This window comes from Schistocerca serialis, chromosome 6 (assembly GCF_023864345.2).
Source record: "Schistocerca serialis cubense isolate TAMUIC-IGC-003099 chromosome 6, iqSchSeri2.2, whole genome shotgun sequence".
Classification (NCBI taxonomy): Eukaryota; Metazoa; Arthropoda; class Insecta; order Orthoptera; family Acrididae; genus Schistocerca; species Schistocerca serialis.
In genome coordinates this window covers 255,611,874-255,635,379 of record NC_064643.1, presented here as the reverse complement: position 1 = coordinate 255,635,379, position 23,506 = coordinate 255,611,874, and the positions used below count along the sequence as shown (strand labels likewise).

Sequence of the window (23,506 nt, the reverse complement as noted above, 5' to 3'; positions counted from 1 at the left end):
TAGGTGTTGCATACCCTGGGGGATATTGTGCCGAATGCTGTTCAGTCACATCGCCAGATTCCAAGCCAGTTGGAGGGCCCTGCCCAAAATGCTCCAAATATTCTCAATTAAGAATAGATCCAGCGATGTTGCTGTCCAAGGTAGGGTTTGACAAGCAATAGAAAGTCTCACTGTGTGCAGGTGGATGTTATCTTGCTGAAGTGTAAGCCCGGGAAGGTTTGCCATGTAGGGCAACAAAATGGGGTGTAGAATATCATCAGTGTACCCCTGTACTGTAAGGCTGCCACGGGTGACAACCAAAGGGGTCTTGCTATCAAATGAAATGGTACACCAGCCTACCACTCCCGGTTGTTGGGCCGTATGGCAGGCAACAGTCAGCTTGGTACCCCATCACCGCCTGAGGTGTCTCCAGACACATCTTTACTGGTCATTGGGCCTCAGTTTGAAGTGGAACTAGTCGCTGAAGACAGTCCTATTCCATTCAATAAGATCCCAGGACAGAGATATGTCTGGAGATGCCTCGTACCGTGTGGGATATAACCAGGCTGTCGCTCGCCACATGGCCCAACAACCAGGCGTGATAATCCGGGGACACCATTCCTTTTCACAGCAGGACCTCTTTGGCTGTTGTGGCACCTTTACAACACAGTGGTACATTGACGATATTCTGTGTTTTATTGGCCTTCACAGCAAACCATCCTGGGCTTACATTTCAGCATGATAAAGCCTATCTGCACACATCGAAATTTCTACTGCTTGTCTTCGTGCTTGCCAAACTCTACCTTGGCCAGGAAGGTAGTTGAATCTGTTCATCAACAAGAATGTTTGGAGCATTATGGTCAGGGTCCTCCAACCAGCTTGGAATTTTGATGATATAACGTGCCAATTGGATAGAATTTGACATGATTACCGTCAAGAGGAGATCCAACAACTCCATTAGTTGATGCCAAGCTGAATAACGTCTTGCATAAGGGCTAGAAGAGAACCAGCATGTATATGGCTTGGTCAGTTTGTAAAACTTTCTCTGGAATGAATCATCACAAATTTTCTGAAATTGTGATCATTGGTGTTCAGTACATGTACATCGCATCTACTGATTTCCGTCCCATTTGGATAATGCCTTCCCATTTCGATAATGCCTTTGTGCCCCCCCCCTCCCCGTAGCGTGTACTTGGTGGCATGTGTTGGATGTAAACAATTTTCATGAGGGTGTTAAAAATTAAGTTTAATGTGTGAAAACAATAAAATAATAAATATGGGAGGTGCTTTTGTCATTATTGCTGAGAGTAGTTGGCTTTTGAAGAATGCATCGTAATGTTGTTTCAATATTTTTTCTGTGACTGCTGGGACTGTAATTTTTTCAGGTGAACTGCTGTTAAACAACAACCATTGTTACTTTTGAAGTCACTATACTCTGATTAAAATTAATTGGTGATTGACAGATAGCACTGGTGGGGAGCAGAATTGCAGTCACATGCACAACATTCCACATGCTAGTACAGTCAATAGTTGTGGATGCACCAAAACAGAAAAAAGTCATCTACTTTTCGATTGTTGCCGATGTCTTTGCAGGTAATAGAGAGGACTGTGGTGGGAACTGTAGGTATGACGATGCACAAGATATCTCAGTCACATGTTATAGACAAATAACAGCAATAAGATGAGCATTCCCTTAGACACATCTGAACGTAACAAATTATCTAAATAGATGGCGAAATGGATACAAAGTAGTTATATGTGAATAACTTTCACTATTGCCTGTGTGGTCTCTAGAAGTGCTGTTAGAGTTGAATGAAATAATAAGTTGTTCAATATTATTTTCCACCACATATTAATTCTACCATCTGACAATAAAGTTTGGTTTATAGCATTCTTTGTTAGTCATTACACTTCTGTGAGCATACAGTTTTGGTGTTCCATGCCACGTAACCCTTAACTTGAGCTGATATGAGTTCAATGGAATTGAAATGACAGTGATTTGATGGCAATCTGAGAACCTTAGAGCCATAGTTTTTGCTAGTTTATCACCCTTTCTACAGTCTTTTTTGGTGTTCCATGCCACGTAACCCTTAACTTGAGCTGATATGAGTTCAATGGAATTGAAATGACAGTGATTTGATGGCAATCTGAGAACCTTAGAGCCATAGTTTTTGCTAGTTTATCACCCTTTCTACAGTCTTTTGGTATGGGAATGTTTTGTTGTAGATGGCTGATAATGTCTGCTTTTCGGGAAGGTACTGTAGGCTCCTTATCAAGGATATTCAAATGACATAAGGCAATGTCCATAACTGATACTGAAGCTTGGCTTAAATTTTTGATATCGACAAGTGCTACAGAAATTCAATAGTTTTATGCAGACACTAGAATGTTTACCTAAGTGCTAACTTCAGCAGCAGATACAGTTTTTCCTCATTTACATAGAGATATTTTTATAGTGACACAACAGAACGTGAAAAAATCACTGTATATTTGATGTTTTTTTTCCCCTCCCCTTCTGTATTTGGGGTCTGCACTACCTGGCCCCTAATAACCCCTACTGGAAGCATCACCTTACAAGGTTTGTATCTGTATAATACACAACACAGCGAGTGTGTGGAGGCAAAGAAATGGCTGCAGTTTGCTGGGACCTGGCCCCTACCACATGACTCCCCGAAATATCAATCACAAAGCAATTTTAATTGGTGTATAATGTGATAATTGGTAACTTGTTTTATCCGGATGCTTCTGTCAGGCTCCGATACGTTAACTTGCTTATGCCAGATGCTTCTTGCAGCTTAGAAAGACTAGCTGTTACAACGTTAGAGTGAATATGTAAGAAACTTCCCAATTATGGAGTTTTATAGCTTCACAACCTGTGATTGATCCCTCTGGAACCAGCAACTAGTGTTACAGATAAGCTATTTATTTGACAATAGCAGTGAAGATATCTTAAGATAGCATATGCCCTTTACCCATCTCAGTGCATTCAGTAAACTGAGAACTACTAATTAGCTTGCACAAGTTAATGTTTCCATTTCTGTGTGTATCTTGCTATAAATATTGAAGAAGGAGTCTAACTAAATCTGCGCATAATGTGTCGTAACATAAAAACGCTTATTGTGCCTTCATAAAAGAAAACAGCCATTAAATATGTTAACATAGGCACTACTGTAAAATTAGCATGCTTTATAAAAAAAATGTTGTTTGTTTGCTTACAGGTTGTTTAATAGTATGCATAGATAGAGCTACGCGACTTGTAAAATCACAGCAAAATGCTGGGAAAGAGTACATATGCATATTCAAGTTGCATTCTGCAGTAGAGAGTGCTCAAAAGGTAAGCTGCATAGTTGAAATGTGTGGAATGTCGTTTTTGTTGTCTATAAACCATTTTGTAAAAAGGGTGTTGTCAACCAACAGTTTCACATACGTAGACTGTAACTGAAACCTGTACACACATTTCTCAACGTAAGAGAGAGACCCTTTCCACTGTTACGAAAAAGAAACTGCAAGGTGCTTTCTTGTACTAATACATGGAAGCATTGCAGTTAGTTGGAGGTAACATTTCCCAAGCACAATAAAGTGTGATACAGTTCTTAAATGTTGCACTACTGCACAAATATACTGTGCCTTGTAGGACAGTCTTCAGCTAAGGAAGAACATTCCGAAGTGTTCAGGTATTATTTCAAATTATTAAATTTGTCCATGTCATGTGTGTTAATACATGGCTACTGTCCTTGCGCTCTTTTGCGGCTAGGAAGGAGAGGTTAGGCCCTGCAACTTTAGGATTTTGGTGAACTACTTGCCTGTAACAGCCGAAAGTAACTACTGTGACAGGGTTTATGCCATTAAAGTTCAGTTTTTGAAAATCAGAGTTATCACGCAGGATCAGATGGAATTATTAAAGTCATCAAAAATAAGGATGGCTGAAGATATGGGGATTGGCCTGACACAGCTGTAACATTTCAGCTGGTGCCGTAAATGAATTTCTGTATGACACTCAACTTCATCAGTGGGCAGCATCATGTTGGCCTAGTTCTCCAAGTGGCATGCTATATCGCTGTGGTATGGTGTTTTCCGTGTGTACCAGGATTGGTGACATATACCTGCAAACAAATTAAAAAAATAATTACTTCACTTTCAAACAATGGAAAGTCCATGTTGGAATATCAACTCACTGTGAAGATGAGATATTGAGTGACAAGGTGATAATTGAAACGTTGGCTAACCCTCATAAAAGGGTTTGTATCTTTATGTTTAAAAAAAGTATTTTATGAAGTGTGAATTGACTATTACTTTAAAGAAGGCCTTGTATCACTTGATCACCACCCCAGTTTGAGGGACTTACCTTTCTAAGTATACGAACAATTGGTGAGAATCTTTATTTTACTTCAGGATCTGTCACAGTCGCGATAATAATCATATCCGTGTGGGCAATAATGTCTTGTCATTAAATGACACCACCTATAATTGTAAATACTGCTCCTATAGAGACTGATGACCTCAGATGTTAAGTCCCATAGTGCCAAGAGCCATTTAAGCTACTGCTCCTATAGGTAACATGTAATGGAAGCTCGCTACAACATAATAAATGTCATGTAGGACAATATCAAGAGATGAATTTGCTGATACTGTTAATCCAGTTTCAGACGCCTTTTCTTTGTCAAATTGGAAGAAATTGACATTGTATGCTCGTAAGAGACTTGTCACGTTGTATCTGTTTAATGATTAATAGTGAGCAGTAGTGCATATTTGATTATTCACGTATACGTTGGTGGGAGCAATATGATTATACTTCCGCCTAAGGTCACTGTTTGAAAAATAGATGTGATTTTCTGAAACTAGTAGCGACAAAGTAGTGACTTACTATCACAACTGTGATGGTTATTGAAGGAAAATAAAGATTTTAATAGCCCAAGTTACTGGTCCTATCACCCATCAGAATTTTGAAACTTCATAAATTGGTGAGTATCACTAATTATTCCCTTTTTTCTTCAGAACCATTTAAATTGCAGGCTTGATATTGAAAGGATTCTAATGATTCCATTGAATCCAAAACTCATATGGGGTCATAAACTTTGACCTTCTTTTTTTCTTTTTCTCTTAGAAATAGATGCGTGGTGACAAAAATCCTTTTTTACAGAAATTAATTTAGTTTGGTCCCAGATTAGTGTGCACAAGCTTGCAGAAATTGGTGGATAGTAAGGGCTGACATCTCATTGTAAGATGCCTCTGGTAGAACTGAATTCATTGTGCTCAGTGTTTTGACAGACATGACTATCAAATGTGAATTTACTAGTATTTTAACAGAATAAAATTAATATTCCATCAACTTGCACTTGCTTGCTTATAGCTGTGAAGCCATCTTTCAATAAGTATGTGTCCTAAACATATTAGTTCACAGGACTCAGAAACTCTCAAACCAAGAGAGTTTAATGGTTGAGTTGCAGCAAATACATATGGTTTTTCTGTAACAAAAGTTGCTACAACTGCCAGATTCAGCATTTTATAAAGACAAAGATGCTTAGGCCAGTACTTGACAGATTAAGAGGAGATACGTTCTATAAAAGTATATATCCCTTGTGTTGGCAATGAACGCCTCACCAGACTGTTACGGTCTAAGAGATGTCTGTCAGCCGCTATATCATCCTCTGCCATGCAGTGTCATGTGAACGTGGTATGGGGGACCATTTTGCAGAATTTCCAGACTATGGAACCACTATATTTGATCAAGTAGCTCCCCAGTTGGCATCACAAGGCTGATTGCATCCCGTATCAGTCCCCCTAACAAGAAAAAATCCTTGGCAATACTGGGAGCCAAATCTGGGTCCTTTTCATGGCAGCCATCTACGCTGACCACTTAGCTCTGGAGGCAGACTTACGTTGCGAATACATTGGTGAAAACTGTAAGACTACATTGGAAATACGTGAAGTGCATGTTTTGCCACAATGTAAAATGAAAGCATTGGTGATTTCGATTAAGGGCGATATAGGACTCTGGAAGTCAGGAATTTGCAGTGTCCTGTGCCAGATTGGGAAAATATACATAGCCCAGACTACCCAAATAGTACAGAGGGTAAGTGCCACATATGTAAAGGACAACCAACAACAAGTCTTGCAAGCACTGTCAGTTTAAGTGACTACCCAAATAGTACAGAGGGTAAGTGCCACATATGTAAAGGACAACCAACAACAAGTCTTGCAAGCACTGTCAGTTTAAGTGACACACTGTGAATTATGACAGCACACTGGGTCATAATAATAGGATAAATAATCTGAGGTAGTCGCTTATTAAACAGTAGAGATCAGACTTCATTATTATCTTGTAAACACATTACTTTCCAGCTAAATAAGGCTTGGGACCCAGCCTTGTGCATGCTGCATGCAAGCAAGCTGGAACAGTCTGACTTACAGTATTGTTGTTGCTGTTGATTGTGTTTCATTTTTTGTTACTTTTCACAATTTTCAGTAATTTATGAGAAAATGGCTAAATTTATTTTGTTTTTGTGTGTGTGTTAGTTGTCATCCTTCTCCCCCACCCTCACCACAATGCTGTCTAAAAGAGAGCAATTTTTTACTTGTTGGATATAAGCAAATTCTGAAGTTCATGCTGTAGATTGTGGTTCTGAAGTTCTGCATTAATAAAAATCCACATAAGCATTGTCACCTCACATTTTGTGAGGGAATGAAACAGCATATCTTAATTTTTTTGGTTATACGGTGAAATAGTTAGTTGATCATATTTTTTTCCATTTGGTACTACAAAACTATCAATTTTTACAGGTCAGCCAGACGTTGGAGAAACTTCGTGGTGCATTATTCCAGAGACCCCCATTGATATCTGCAGTGAAAAGACAATTGAGGGTCAGAACAATATATGATAGTAAACTTCTGGAGTACGATGAAGAAAGCAATATGGGTATGTCATTCAGAAAGAATTGTCATGGAAGTAGTGATTCAGGTGGTAGTTTGGAGGTGGCAACATAGATAATTTGTAAAGAGGGTGTCAGTGTATCTTGGAGTGAAATGAAAGCAACTTAATTTTGTGCTTGGTTGTTACTTGTTTAGTGAGTGTCATTATTATAGAATGCATTTCAGTTTGGTATGCTTCTTGTTGGGACAGAGTTACTCTGTAGTAGTGTATTCTTTAGTTACTCTTTATTTGGGAGTTTGTTCTTTACTTCGTTAATGATTTTGCTGTTTGACTTAGGTCTGCATGGCTTTAGGCTTATGTAAACAGTACATTTTTCTGTGTTGTCTACTGACTTTGGTATATATTGGTAACACAGCTGGTGCTGGAAATAACTGCAGTGTTGTGAAAACCCTCCACATGTAGCGCTTTTCACATTAAAAGAAGTGTGGCATTTGGTCATCCTGCTTCTCTCATTCAGATACTTTAGAATGATGATTCTGCAGTAATTGTGAGGATATAAGGAACAGTAACAGTTCGCAGAGGCATTTTAGCTGTTGAAAATGTTACTCGCACTGGAGAAAGTGATGGCATGTCAAACTATATTCAGTACATTTTACATGTAGCCATCACTGAGAAGCCAAATGGGCATGCCAGGAACAGAAGTAGTTCTATTTCTGTACAAGGTTTAGTTTCATGTTTGTTCTCACATACTTCTGCAAAGAAATGAAATTTGTCGTGTGTTTTTACTGTCCTCACTAGTGTGCACTAATTGAGAAAAAGTTTTAGTGTGAACAGTAGTGTGTTGGGATTGTGTGAGCTTTCTTTGGAGTGTAGTACAAACCAAAAGCAGCATCGCAGAACAAATTAGATTGAATCCAGTGATTTCTTGGGAAGTTCTATGGTCCTTGCCTGTTGTGTATGCATACAAGGAGAATTGGCCACTACCCGTAAAATGCTGGATGCTGTATTGGCCATGGCTGACAGGCTGCAGGCTGCTGCCATGAGCTGTGGTAATGTTTGAGCATCTGAGGTGAATCCTTCAGCACCTTGGTGCACTGCATGCGGGAATTTGCTACTATTATAGTGACGTACATGTGGCATGCATTTGTGGGTGTTGTGGTGCAGAGAACTCCTTTCACAGGCCTAATAATATATACAGAGTTATTACAAATGATTAAAGCGATTTCACAGCTCTACAATAACTTTATTATTTGAGATATTTTCACAGTGCTTTGCACACACATACAAAAACTCAAAAAGTTTTTTTAGGCATTCACAAATGTTCGATATGTGCCCCTTTAGTGATTTGGCAGACATCAAGCCGATAATCACGTTCCTGCCACACTCGGCGCAGCATGTCCCCATCAATGAGTTCGAAAGCATCGTTGATGCGAGCTCGCAGTTCTGGCACGTTTCTTGGTAGAGGAGGTTTAAACACTGAATCTTTCACATAACCCCACAAAAGAAATCGCATGGGGTTAAGTCAGGAGAGTGTGGAAGCCATGACATGAATTGCTGATCACGATCTCCACCACGACCAATCCATCGGTTTTCCAATCTCCTGTTTAAGAAATGCCGAACATCATGATGGAAGTGCGGTGGAGCACCATCCTGTTGAAAGATGAAGTCGGCGCTGTCGGTCTCCAGTTGTGGCATGAGCCAATTTTCCAGCATGTCCAGATACATGTGTCCTGTAACGTTTTTTTCGCAGAAGAAAAAGGGGCTGTAAACTTTAAACTGTGAGATTGCACAAAACATGTTAACTTTTGGTGAATTGCAAATTTGCTGCACGAATGCGTGAGGATTCTCTACCGCCCAGATTCGCACATTGTGTCTGTTCACTTCACCATTAAGAAAAAAATGTTGCTTCATCACTGAAAACAAGTTTCGCACTGAATGCATCCTCTTCCATGAGCTGTTGCAACCGCGCCGAAAATTCAAAGCGTTTGACTTTGTCATCGGGTGTCAGGGCTTGTAGCAATTGTAAACGGTAAGGCTTCTGCTTTAGCCTTTTCCGTAAGATTTTCCAAACAGTCGGCTATGGTATGTTTAGCTCCCTGCTTGCTTATTTGTCGACTTCCACATGCTACGCGTGAAACTTACCCGCACGCGTTCAACCGTTTCTTCGCTCACTGCAAGCCGACCTGTTGATTTCCCCTTACAGAGGCATCCAGAAGCTTTAAACTGCGCGTACCATTGCCGAATGGAGTAAGCAGTTGGTGGATCTTTGCTGAACTTTGTCCTGAAGTGTCGTTGCACTGTTATGACTGACTGATTTGAGTGCATTCCAAGCACGACATACGCTTTCTCGGCTCCTGTCGCCATTTTGTCTCACTGCGCTCTCGAGCGCTCTGGCAGCAGAAACCTGAAGTGCGGCTTCAGCCGAACAAAACTTTATGAGTTTTTCTAGGTATCTGTAGTGTGTCGTGACCATATGTCAATGAATGGAGCTACAGTGAATTTATATAAATTGCTTCAATCATTTGTAATAGCCTTGTATAATAGAGGGAAACATTCCACGTGGGGAAAAATATATCTAAAAACAAAGATGATGTGACTTACCAAACGAAAGCGCTGGCTTGTTGATAGACACACAAACAAACACAAACATACACACAAAATTCAAGCTTTCGCAACAAACTGTTGCCTCATCAGGAAAGAGGGAAGGAGAGGGAAAGACGAAAGGATGTGGGTTTTAAGGGAGAGGGTAAGGAGTCATTCCAATCCCGGGAGCGGAAAGACTTACCTTAGGGGGAAAAAAGGACAGGTATACACTCTCGCGCGCTCGCGCACACACACACACACACACACACACACACACACACACAAGCAGATATATTTAAAGACAAAGGGTTTGCCCAAACTCTTTGCCTCGCGTGCGTGCGCGCACACACACATCCATCCGCACATACACGGACACAAGCAGACATTTGTAAAGGCAAAGAGTTTAGGGCAGAGATGTCAGTCGAGGCGGAAGTGCAGAGGCAAAGATGTTGTTGAATGACAGGTGAGGTACGAGTGGCGGCAAATTGAAATTAGCGGAGATTGAGGCCTGGAGGATAATGGGAAGAGAGGATATATTGAAGAGCAAGTTCCCATCTCCGGAGTTCGGATAGGTTGGTGTTAGTGGGAAGTATCCAGATAACCCGGACGGTGTAACACTGTGCCAGGATGTGCTGGCCGTGCACCGAGGCATGTTTAGCCACAGGGTGATCCTCATTACCAACAAACACTGTCTGCCTGTGTCCATTCATGCGAATGGACAGTTTGTTGCTGGTCATTCCCACATAGAATGCGTGACAGTGTAGGCAGGTCAGTTGGTAGATCACTTGGGTGCTTTCACATGTGGCTTTGCCTTTGATCGTGTATACCTTCCGGGTTACAGGACTGGAGTAGGTGGTGATGGAAGGGTGCATGGGATAGGTTTTACACCGGGGGCGGTTACAAGGGTAGGAGCCAGAGGGTAGGGAAGGTGGTAGGGGATTTCATAGGGATGAACTAAGAGGTTACGAAGGTTAGGTGGACGGCGGAAAGACACTCTTGGTGGAGTGGGAAGGATTTCATGAAGGATGGATCTCATTTCAGGGCAGGATTTGAGGAAGTCGTATCCCTGCTGGAGAGCCACATTCAGAGTCTGATCCAGTCCCGGAAAGTATCCTGTCACAAGTGGGGCACTTTTGTGGTTCTTCTGTGGGAGGTTCTGGGTTTGAGAGGATGAGGAAGTGGCTCTGGTTATTTGCTTCTGTACCAGGTCGGGAGGGTAGTTGCGGGGTGCAAAGGCTGTTGTCAGGTTGTTGGTGTAAAGGTTCAGGGATTCTGGACTGGAGCAGATTCGTTTGCCACGAAGACCTAGGCTGTAGGGAAGGGACTGTTTGATGTGGAATGGGTGGCAGCTGTCGTAATGGAGGTACTGTTGCTTGTTGGTGGGTTTGATGTGGACGGACGTGTGAAGCTGGCCATTGGTAACCAGCTACAATGGGGCGGCCGGGATGATTGGGTTTGTGAATTTTAGGAACAAGGTAGAAGGTAGAGGTGCGGGGTGTCGGTGGGGTCAGGAGGTTGATGGAGTCAGGTGAAAGGTTTTGTAGGGGGCGTAAGGTTCGGAGGATTCCTTGACGCTCCACCTGGACATCAGGAATGGGATTACCTTGGCAAACTTTGTATGTGGTGTTGTCTGAAAGCTGGCGCAGTCCCTCAGCCACATACTCCCGACGATCAAGTACCATGGTCGTGGAACCCTTGTCCGCAGGAAGAATGACGATGGACCGGTCAGCCTTCAGATCACGGATAGCCTGGGCTTCAGCAGTGGTGATGTTGGGAGTAGGATTAAGGTTTTTTAAGAAGGATTGAGAGGCAAGGCTGGAAGTCAGAAATTCCTGGAAGGTTTGGAGAAGGTGATTGTGAGGAAGAGGAGGTGGGTCCCGCTGTGACGGAGGATGGAACTGTTCCAGGCAGGGTTCGATTTGGATAGTGTCTTGGGGAGTTGGATCATTAGGGGTAGGATTAGGATCATTTTTCTTCGTGGCAAAGTGATACTTCCAGCAGAGAGTACGAGTGTAGGACAGTAAATCTTTGACGAGGGCTGTTTGGTTGAATCTGGGAGTGGGGCTGAAGGTGAGGCCTTTGGATAGGACAGAGGTTTCGGATTGGGAGAGAGGTTTTTGAGGAAAGGTTAACTACTGAATTAGTGTGTTGTGGTACCGGATTGTGTTGATTATAATTTTGAGGTTTTGGAGGGAGTGGAGCTGGAAGTGGGAGACTGAGTAGATGGGAGAGACTGGGTTTGTGTGCAATGAGAGGAGGTTGAGGTTTGCTGGAAAGGTTGTGAAGGGTAAGTGAGTTGCCTTTCCGGAGGTGGGAAACCAGGAGATTGGATAGTTTTTTGAGGTGAAGGGTGGCATCCTGTTCTAATTTGCGGTTGGCGTGTAGGAGGATGCTCTGAACAGCCGGTGTGGATGTGGGAGAGGAAAGATTGAGGACTTTCATTAAGGATAGGAGTTGACGGGTGCGTTCATTGGCTGAGTTGATGTTTAGGTGAAGGATTAGGTGGGTGAGGACAATGGATTGTTCAGTTTGGAACTGGTATAGGGACTGATGGAAAGAAGGGTTGCAGCCAGAGATGGGAACTAAGTGTGATGCCTTTGGGGGTTATGCCAAATGTCAGACAAGCCTGGGAAAATAAAATATGTGAGCGTAATCTAGCTAGGGTGAAGGCATGTTTGCGGAGGGAATGTAAATAAAACTTAATGGGGTCGTTGTGGGGGTGTTGTAAGGATGACATGGTATTAGAAGGTGGAAAGTGTAACATGAGGTTGACATGAAAATGAAAATAACTGGAGAAAGTAACTGGAGATCTGTTGTGAAAAAAGGCAGAAAAGTGTTGGTTAAAGCTGGGCTATGTTGATCCTGTGGTGAACTTGGGTTGGTAGACAACGATGTGCACAAAGGTTAGGTGGTTGTGTTGCCGCCAAAACACGTTAAAGGATGGAGAAATTTGGGAAAATTTGGAAAAAACTACGTGTAAATGTATTAAAAGGAGTGGTTTTGTGGTGGCAGATTATGAAAATGGGACTAACAATTGTCTGGCGAAGAAATAATGACATTAAAACCTGTGGGAAGCGGCTAAAAATTATCAGTGATGTGCGAAAAACGGAAATGGAAATAAAGCGAAAGTTATCAGAACTAGACGAAATGGTTGTTTAATAGGTGAAAGGAACTGTTTGTGGACTAGAAACGGTGGATTTTATAGCAGCGGTAGTGTTGAAAGCGGAAAAACAAATTTTTTTTTGGTTATGGTTTGGAAGTGTGTGACGTATTATTGAGTATATATAGGTGGGATAAAATTGTATAGTAGATTACGGTAAAAAGGAGAAGGTGAATACAAAGTGAAACTACTGGCAAAAACAAAAAGAGAAAATAAGACGACAGAAAAGATTTCGAAATGCAACAGTGACAATAACAAACGTAATTGTTGGGTTCCAGTTAATGATATGAATATAATAGAGGGAAACATTCCACGTGGGAAAAAATATATCTAAAAACAAAGATGATGTGACTTACCAAACGAAAGCGCTGGCACGTCGATAGACACACAAACAAGCACAAACATACACACAAAATTCTAGCTTTGGCAACCAACGGTTGCCTCGTCAGGAAAGAGGGAAGGAGAGGGAAAGATGAAAGGATTTGGGTTTTAAGGGAGAGGGTAAGGAGTCATTCCAATCCCGGGAGCGGAAAGACTTACCTTAGGGGGAAAAAAGGACGGGTATACACTCGCGCGCACACACACACACATATCCATCCACACATATACAGACACAAGCAGACATATACAGAGGCAAAGAGTTTGGGCAGAGATGTCAGTCGAGGCGGAAGCGCAGAGGCAAAGATGTTGTTGAATAACAGGTGAGGTATGAGTGGCGGCAACTTGAAATTAGCGGAGATTGAGGCCTGGAGGATAACGGGGAGATCCAACTCCCCAAGACACTATCAAAATCGAACCCTGCCTGGAACAGTTCCGTCCTCCGTCACAGCGGGACCCACCTCCTCGTCCTCAAAATCACCCTCTCCAAACATTCCAGGAATTTCTGACTTCCAGCCTTGCCTCTCAATCCTTCTTAAAAAACCTTAATCCTACTCCCAACATCACCACTGCTGAAGCCCAGGCTATCTGTGATCTGAAGGCTGACCGGTCCATCGTCATTCTTCCGGCAGACAAGGGTTCCACGGCCGTGGTACTTGATCGTCAGGAGTATGTGGCTGAGGGACTGCGCCAGCTTTCAGACGACACCACATACAAAGTTTGCCAAGGTAATCCCATTCCTGAGGTCCAGGCGGAGCTTCAAGGAATCCTCAGAACCTTAGGCCCCCTACAAAACCTTTCACCTGACTCCATCAACCTCCTGACCCCACCGACACCCCACACCCCTGCCTTCTACCTTCTTCCTAAAATTCACAAACCCAATCATCCCGGCCACCCCATTGTAGCTGGTTACCAAGCCCCCACAGAACGTATCTCTGCCTACGTAGATCAACACCTTCAACCCATTACATGCAGTCTACCATCCTTCATCAAAGACACCAACCACTTTCTCGGATGCCTGGAATCCTTACCCAATCCGTTACCTCCGGAAACCATCCTTGTAACCATTGATGCCACTTACTTATACACAAATATTCCGCACGTCCAGGACCTCGATGCGATGGAGCACTTCCTTTCACGCCGATCACCTGCCACCCTACCTAAAACTTCTTTCCTCATTACCTTAGCCAGCTTCATCCTGACCCACAACTTCTTCACTTTTGAAGACCAGACATACCAACAATTAAAGGGAACAGCCATGGGCACCAGGATGTCCCCCTCGTACGCCAACCTATTCATGGGTCGCTTAGAGGAAGCCTTCTTGGTTACCCAGGCCTGCCAACCCAAAGTTTGGTACAGATTTATTGATGACATCTTCATGATCTGGACTCACAGTGAAGTAGTACTCCAGAATTTCTGCTGTGTTAGTGACAATATGTGTACAGTGACCAAGAGAGCCACAGAAATGGAAGCACCGCAACACATCACATTCCTTAAGAAGTTCTTGTAGGAATGCCAATAGGCATTTAACTTCTTGGGCAATGCTGTCATTGACTGTCATATATTGAGGTTTTACCTCATATTTGCTGATTATTCTATGTATGTGGCCTGTTGGTGTGCAACACACCATAATGCACAAGGAAAAAATTATATTTTGTGTCAACGAGATCATTTGTGTAATGTGATGGGAAAGATCAGTTAAGTTGTGTGTGTGTGTGTGTGTGTGTGTGTGTGTGTGTGTGTGTGTGTGTGTGTGTGTGTGTGTGTGACCAAATAAGGAATTGCTTGATAAAATGAATTGTGGAGTTTTTTGTGCAAGATGCTGAAGGAGCATCACGTTGAAAGGCTTGCACTGGCAAAACATGCCCTCTCCCCCCATGCCCTCCTCCATAGACCTCTCAATTTCTTGTGACTGTGTATGTGTTGTGGCAAGCATGGTGCCCCCTGAGCCATAGCAGTATGCCTTCCTCTCATGTACTGCAAGCCTGCTTGCCGAATGTTCCTTTTCTCTAACTTCGTCCGGTAGACTGCTTCCTTGTTGACAACCAGGCTATGGTTGCTTGCTTACTTTACTTTTTCCAGACTTACTTTTACCCACACATTTTGACTAATTTTCTTTTGATCCCAACATTTGGGTTTGACTTCCAGTCTCTCAAAATTATACAATAATACAGGCCAAGCAGGGAAGGTTGCTCAATGTGGTGCATGTTCCAGCCACTGGGCAACCCAATCTTAACCACTCGTGTGAGCAGATCAAATTAGGTGGCCAAATTCTAACATGATAGCCTGTTATTTGTGGGTTAGCATGTGGGGAGGGTGTTCTTCAGGTCGCAGTCATATCTACCTGCCCACCACCCCCTCCCTTAACATTGCAAGGAGTGCACTGTAGGTGCCAGAGCTGAAAACTCCTCATGAAATTGGAGGAGGAAGAGTTAGTCATGTTTGGTGCAAGGGGACTTTGAGCATGTGTGTTTGTAGCAGAGTGGTGCCCTTGGGGACATCCTCCAGTCAGTGAGGGTGAGTGTGCCACGATCAATAATTTGCAGTGAAAAGAGATCAACTTTTTCATGCTGGTGGCTGCAAGATCCTACCATCTTGCGAGAGAGCATAGACCATTTCACTGCAGAGAGATAAGATCCCAGGACTCTCCCTTCCTTGGACATGACATAGGGGAAGCATATTCAAAATAAATTGTGAGAAATACTCTCTTATGCACCTAGTTTACACCCACAGTTGCAGTTGCAATTGGGAGGGAATCCTGAAACACGTCTGTTGTTAGAAGGCAGCTAAGGACAAGATACGCTAATAGCTTGTGAAAAGCACAATTGCGGTATAGAAATAAATTTGTTACGTTGTTGCAAACCCATCTAAATTTTCCTTTCTCCGACTATTGATGGCCCCTAAAAATTAAATTTTCCATAGAAAAATGTATAGTTAACTTCTGTAATCCAATATTTAACAAAAATTCACGTATTGACCATATGACAAAATACTCCATTTTTACATGCCACCATGTGCCAAAAAGTAGTTTCAAGTGTTTTGAACTTTATGATATGTGATGGACTTCAGGAATAATTTACTGTCACTATTGTGGGGCACACAGGCAGAAGTGAGTGCACTACATACAGTCAATTTTCTCTGATTTGAGATGTCTCCTGCCAAGTTTAAAGAAAAATTCAAGATTTTGCCTCGTTTTGTAAGCTGCAGGGTATGACCTAACTACCATCAAATGTAAGTTCGTTGTTTTCACTGCAAACTTATGCTGTTTTGTATGGTAGGTTATCATATTTTATCGACTATAAGACACCACGGACTACAAGATGCACCTTAATTTTTAAGCTTTATTATTTTTTAAAAAGAAATCTTACCATTTTTATTATTAGATTGCAAAGCCAGACTAAAGGAGATTCTTACTTCATGCAACCAAACTGACCTTTAAAATTCCTGAAAATTGTGATCTGAACATTCTTCTTCTTTTTCTTCCTCCTCCCCCTCCCCCTCCTCCTCCCCCATTGGCATCATTATTGTCTTCACATATTTAAGATGGCCTTCACTGCCATTGAGAATGTTACATAAGCCACACTTCTTGAAAGATGTAACAATAATGTCTTCTCTCACTCTAGACCAAGACTGTTTTATCCACTGACACACTTGTTTGATGGTAGGTCACTTTAAAGCTACCTTTGGCATGAATTTATGTTGGGTTTCATCCATTTGTTCCATTCCTCTTTCTTATTCACTTTAAATGGTTTCTTTATTAAGACATCAAGAGGTTGCAGTTATGAAGAAGCAAGTCCTCCTGGAACAACAGCAAGCTCTTAATTTCCCTGTCTCAGTTTCTCTTTCACAAAGTTTTTCAAATGACTACTAAATTGGGCTTTCCCTCCCACACACGGTTAATCCAAAATTTTATACCAGCTTCGTCCATTCCACCCTTGTAATGTACGTAAACACCACCACCTGGTGGTATTTCAGAAGGTTTCGGCATTGTTTTGCCTTTGAAAACAGTTATTGGATTTAGTACCATCAGCACTACATGAAAGGACAACAGTGTAGTGCACTTTTTCTTGTCCACTTGTTTTTATAGTTACAGTTTTAACACCTTTCATGGCAACAGTTCTGTTACCCACCACATCAAATGTCGGAGGGGCTTTGTTCCTATTCACTATTTGGCCTACTTCCACACTGGTTTTCTTTCAATGTTGAATAATAAAGCGACGGAAAGTTAGTGTCTTCTTTTCATAATATTGTGACATTTTCTGAGATATTTTGGTTTTGGTTCACATGCTAAGTCCATAACACTAAATAAACCTAGCACCAACCAACTCCACCCTTAGTCTAGACTAAGTTCCACGTAGTGCTAGCTTCCGAGCATGTGTTGGAATTTATCTTTGTTTTAATTCCAATACCATTTTGACGGTGTCATTTAATCCGTCTTAACACGTCATCTTCTAGTTTTGTCCATTTTTCACTCAGTACTTTACTTGCACATTTAGTCTTCCTCATTTTTTTCATTTCTTCTTTACTAATCTGTTGGTGGAGGGCCAAAATGTCACTCACCTACTCTGCTTCCATGTTATTCTGAATATGCTATTACTTTCAATTTATAGCCTGCATCTTGTGAATACCTTTTAATTTTTTCTGTAGCTACTAACAAAAATATTGTACTGTTGTTGATAACAAATAGCTTTCAATTAAAGTTCATGGAACCATGGACTGCAATGATGCATCATAGAGCACACAGTGTTCTGGGTTTGTGATGATGGGGCGGAAGAAAGACAGTCTTAGCACGCAAACTCATGTTTGTTGTATTGGTGCACTGCTGCTGCCTGTTGAATCCAATGTTACCAGACAGAGATAGGTTTCCTGTGGCACTTTTAAGACTGGCGGAAATTGTAAAAGAAACACACAAGATTTTTATGTTAATTTCGAGTATAAGACATACCTGAATTTTGGAGGCAATTTTTTTAAGAAAAAAGTGCACCTTATAGTTTAAAATATGGTATTGAAATACTGCAATAATTAAGATCATGAACGAAAATATACACAGTTCAGTCTTCTGAGAAAGATAGCAGACCAGCCAAGTTATGTGTGGCATGCTACTTGTACTGATTCTGCTGCGTGGACTGGCAGCCAGTCTCATCTGAGTGCACCTTCATGTGAGCAGAACTGCAATGTTCCACATGGGGATTCAGGATTCTTTCTTTGTATTCTCACTCTAAGGCTTTTAGAACTTGAAATGTATTTTTGCTCATTTGAAGAGTTTAAAAAACTGAAGGTTGAAGATTTCTTGTAAACCGTTACCTCAACCCATACCCCAACATCGTTTTGTGTATGCAAAACAATTAGGTTTTCAAAGTTTTAGGTTCAGATTTCTAGCGAAGTTCTTTTAAAACTTCATAGTATCCAAGTTGTGTGTTACGGTGCTTAAAAAGTCTCTTTTTTTGTGAAAGAATGTTTAAAATAAATCTGAGTGTATCAAGTAATAAAAGTGAGTTTGGCAGTGTGATCTGGAATTAAAATCTTCCTGATGACAGTGTTTTTGATAACAGGTCTTTAGCATCAGCTCTGAGCAAGGTGATAGTGATATGTGTGTCCCTTGTTGGACAATTGGATTGCACTTAGCTTCAGTTATTGTTTGTAGATATGGTCTGCAACATATCTAAAATACATTTGTCACCTGTTTGTTTTTAATTCATCCTGGCTTCAGAAATTCCATCGAAACAACTGTATTATGCTTCCATGAGATGTGCCTTATAATATAATGAACAAAACTGCACCATAGCAACAGAGCTACTTTTTCATTCAGAATTCCAAGGGACACAAGAGTTTCTGTTCTTGTAGCTACTTTTGGGCTCTAAAGTGTAAATATTTCTAAATTTGACCTTCTGTTTGCTATTTCAGGAATTTTCTGGGTCAGTTGTGAGGCTGGAACATACGTCCGTACATTGTGTGTTCACCTAGGGCTGATGTTGGGGGTGGGTGGCCAAATGTTGGAACTGAGGAGAAACAGATCAGGTAAGAAATAGAATTTTAACTGACCTGTAATTTCTTTTTTTCCTGTGACATCAGATTCTTATTTTTGAAAGTAACATTTACCAGTTTGTTTACAAAGGAGGGAACTTTATATTTAAGTATATCGTAAATTTGTTATAGGAATTCAGAGTGAGAAAAAGGGAATGGTTACTCTTCATGACGTCATGGATGCACAGTGGTTGTATGAGAACCATAAAGATGAATCATATTTACGTAGAGTTGTTCGACCACTAGAAGAACTTCTGACGTCACATAAGAGGATAATTATGAAGGACAGTGCAGTAAGTGGCCTATGTTTTTTTGTTTGTGGTTTGCAATAAATTTGATATGTTGGCAAGCAGGTCTAAATACATTTTGAAGAGGTCATAAATTAATGAAAAATATAAAGCCCTCCCAAACCAATGTAGTTACATGTTGTTTGTTGTATTTGTGATCCATTCAGAAGCATCATTCATTCCGTAATTCTTCTGTTTTGCTCACTGCATACCTATGAAAAGGATATATACAGACATTATTAACAGACATAGGTGTAATGATACACACATAAAAAACACAAAACTAAGAATTACTTCGAAATAAATGTTTGTGTGTGTCTTTGCTGCTACACCACTGGTATTAAAATTGCTACACCATGAAGATAACGTGCTACAGATGCGAAATTTAACCGACAGGAAGAAGATACTGTGATATGCAAATGATCAGCTTTTCAGAGCATTCACTCAAGGTTGGCGCCGGTGGCGACACCTACAACGTGCTGACATGAGGAAAGTTTCCAACCGATTTCTCATACACAAACAGCAGTCGACCGGCGTTGCCTGGTGAAACGTTGTTGTGATGCCTTGTGTAAGGAGGAGAATGGCGTACCATCACGTTTGCGACTTTGATAAAGGTCAGATTGTAGCCTTTCGCGATTGCGGTTTATCGTATCGCGACATTGCTGTTCGTGTTGGTAGAGTTCCAATGACTGTTAGCAGAATATGGAATCGGTGGGTTCAGGAGGGTAATACAGAATGCCGTGCTGAATCCCAATGGCCTTGTATCACTAGCAGTCGAGATGACAGGCATCTTATCCGCATGGCCGTAACGGATCATGCAGCCACGTCTTGATCCCCGAGTCGACAAATGGGAACATTTTCAAGACAACCACCATCTGCACGAACAGTTCGACGACATTTGCAGCAGCATGGACTATCAGCTCGGAGACCATAGGTGTGGTTTACCTTGACGCTGCATCACAGACCGGAGCGCCTGCGATGGTGTACTCAACGACGAACCTGGGTGCGCGAATGACAAAACATCATTTTTTTTGGATGAATCCAGGTTCTGTTTACAGCATCATGATGGTTGCATCCGTGTTTGGCATCATCGCGGTTAACGCACATTGGAAGTGTGTATTCGTCATCGCCATACTGGCGTATCACCTGGCGTGATGGTATGGGTTACCATTGGTTACACGTCTCGGTCACCTCTTGTTCGGATTGACGGCACTTTCAACAGTGGACGTTACATTTCAGATGTGTTAGGACCTGTGGCTCTACCCTTCATTCGATCCCTGCGAAACCCTACATTTTAGCAGGATAATGCATGACCGCATGTTGCAAGTCCTGTACGGGCCTTTCTGGATACAGAAAATGTCAGACTGCTGCCCTGTCCAGCACATTCTCCAGATCTCTCACCAGTTGAAAATGTCTGGTCAATGGTAGCCGAGCAACTGGCTCGTCACAATACGCCAGTCACTACTTTTGATGAACTGTGGAATCGTGTTGAAGCTGCATGGGCAGCTGTACCTGTACACTCCATCCAAGCTCTGTTTGACTCAATGCCCAGATGTATCGAGGCCATTATTACGGCCAGAAATGGTTGTTCTGGGTATTGATTTCTCAGGATCTATGCATCCAAATTGCATGAAAATGTAATCACATATCAGTTCTAGTATAATATATTTATCCAATGAATACCCATTATCATCTGCATTTCTTCTTGGTGTAGCAATTTTAATCTCCAGTAGTGTACGTTATACATTGTGCGTATATCTGTTAAAGAAACAGGTAGTGTACTACTTAATCTGTTATAAGTGCACACACGCAGCAGAACCTCTGTAAAAACATAAGAATGCCATAGAAACCAAGCAGGACAGATAAAACTTTTCTGTCATTATTGAAATTCAGAAATAGGAAAAGAAAATGTGCATCTGGATACCTAGATTTTGCCTTTAACCAAAAAGTTAATAGTATTCAGACAACAACTAAAAATTAATGTCATTTTTATTAAAATGCTGGGTTCCAGATTAAAAATATTGAAAAAGAAAGAAAACACTGGTTTTCTATGCTGTGTGTAACATAAAACTACTTTTGGAACAATAATGCATTACATTGGAGACTAATTTTACCCTCTGTGCATTTGGGGGGAAAAGTGTTAATAAGTTGTTTAAAAAAATAAGTTGGGAGATCTGCCTACTCAGTGGTTCGTTACTTCAATTTGTTATTTTGGAAATCTGGCTGTTAATAAAAAAAAGATTGCAAATGTATCATGTAATTTATAAATGAAACCATTCCATTTATTCCTCGTACATTTACAAATCTATCCTTTCCTGTGTTGCAGGAGGCTGGTTTTTTAATAGGTAGAGAAGTAAATTTGATACATAGAAAAAATAAAAGTAAATACGATCCTCAGGGGAATGACACTTGGCTTCTGGACATGTCATATTGTGCTCTTGACGTGAAGTAAAATTAATTAATTTATTAATTGAGTAATTAATTGCCACTCCTTTTGCTAATATGATATTTACTTATGTTCATGACTGTTTTCAGCCTTCACATCCAGGTCATTTTCAAGTGAATTTGAAAATTGGGTCTGGCAAAGCAGTATAAACATTTATCCATAATAAATACTTATTTGGTTTTGGTTGAGAATATGTGATATGCATGCTAGATTCACCATCAAGCCAAATATTAAAAGGGTATAATAAAAAGTACACACACCATACACAGCCAATAATCACATCCAAGGTGGCACCATTTATACTGGCTAGCAACTGTTTGTGTTACTATTATCACTTGGCAAGAAGAAGAAATATTTGCCTGAAAACCAGGAATGCTCTTTGTTGTTTGTGTCTGTCAATGCCTCAGCACCTCAACTATTACCATCAGTCCTGCCATCATATATATTCTGCCAAGGACATTCCATTATCACATTTAGAAAGTTTTGATGGTAGTAAACCTCCTGAAATTGCCAATAAGAAAATTACCACAAACAATTTAGCCATGTTAATACATATTAACTTTGTCATTTCATCCCATTTACATGATTTCTTAGTTGCTTAATAATATTCATGAATATGTATGCCATCATTTCCAGCTAAATGAAAGGCAGTATGTTCTTTGCCACATGTGTATCACTTCTTGTATTTGTGAAGCATATGCAGTGTCCTGTAATGTGTATATAATAAATGTATTCTTCACTAGTTACAAACGCTACATTGTATTTTGTCTTGCTATTCTCTTGTTTTTCATGTTAGAAATAAGTTTTGCAGTGCAAGTTACACGAGGTTAAAAAAGTTAAAAAAAGCCAATCCGTTTATCCACCTCTCTCTCTCTCTCTCTCTCTCTCTCTCTCTCTCTCTCTCTCTCTCTCTCTCTCACACACACACACACACACACACACAGAGTAAATGAACAAATATTGAACTACACCTAGATACCAGAATAAAAATAAAAGATGAAGGATAAACACACAATGGCAGTTGGTAACTCTACACACTGTAAACACACACATTCAGTACACAATGATAAGTTGCTGAAATGAAGTGGTGAAGTGTTGAAATAAAAGTGGTTAAGAACCCACTGAAAAAATAGCCATTTGGAGTGTGTGGATTGAGTGAATACATCTCCAGAATTAAACAGTCTGGATTAACATCATCAGAAAAGTAAGAAAGACCAAATGAAAATTTAACGTCATATAAATTAGTAGAGTAGGGACACTACGAATGTAGTGTATGGTCATATAAGGTGAGAATGTGGGTCTCACGGGAGGCGTGCGCAAGATAGTCCCTGCAGTTGCGCTATCCTCTGTGCCCTCTGTGGCTCAGATGGATGAGAGCATCTGCCATGTAAGCAGGAGATCCCAGGTTCGAGTCCTGGTCAGGGCACACATTTTCACCTGTCCCTGTCAGCAGGTGAAGGTATTAATATATAATTCTAATCATATAAGTTCGGCTGGAAAAGTTGTTTCTAACATGACAAACAAGAGGGAACATAATGTAGTAATATATTTGTAACTGCTATGGAATGCATTATATACAGAAAAACCAACAATGGAAAATCCAAGATGGAATGTAACAATATGTGTGGCAGTTTGGTTTCAGTTGACTGAGACTGCAGTTTGTGTGTGTGTCTGTTTGTTTTTGTCGTCTATTGTTGACAAAGGCCTTAATGTCCGAAAGCTTTATTTGTGATAGTCTTTTTGTTGTGATTATCAGTGACTCAGCATCTCTGCTGTAA

The 23,506-nt window shown here is 41.0% G+C and overlaps 1 protein-coding gene across 2 annotated transcripts in view; it reads left to right on the top strand.

Moving 5' to 3' along the window:
* Positions 1-23,506, top strand: part of LOC126484212 (H/ACA ribonucleoprotein complex subunit 4) — an 86,765-nt gene that overhangs the window by 14,325 nt on the left and 48,934 nt on the right. For both annotated transcript variants that reach the window (XM_050107625.1, XM_050107624.1), the window contains 4 exons: positions 3,198-3,313; positions 6,760-6,895; positions 18,876-18,989; positions 19,128-19,288. In XM_050107625.1, the coding sequence (XP_049963582.1) occupies positions 3,198-3,313; positions 6,760-6,895; positions 18,876-18,989; positions 19,128-19,288 (527 nt within the window). The remainder of the gene's footprint in view (positions 1-3,197; positions 3,314-6,759; positions 6,896-18,875; positions 18,990-19,127; positions 19,289-23,506) is intronic.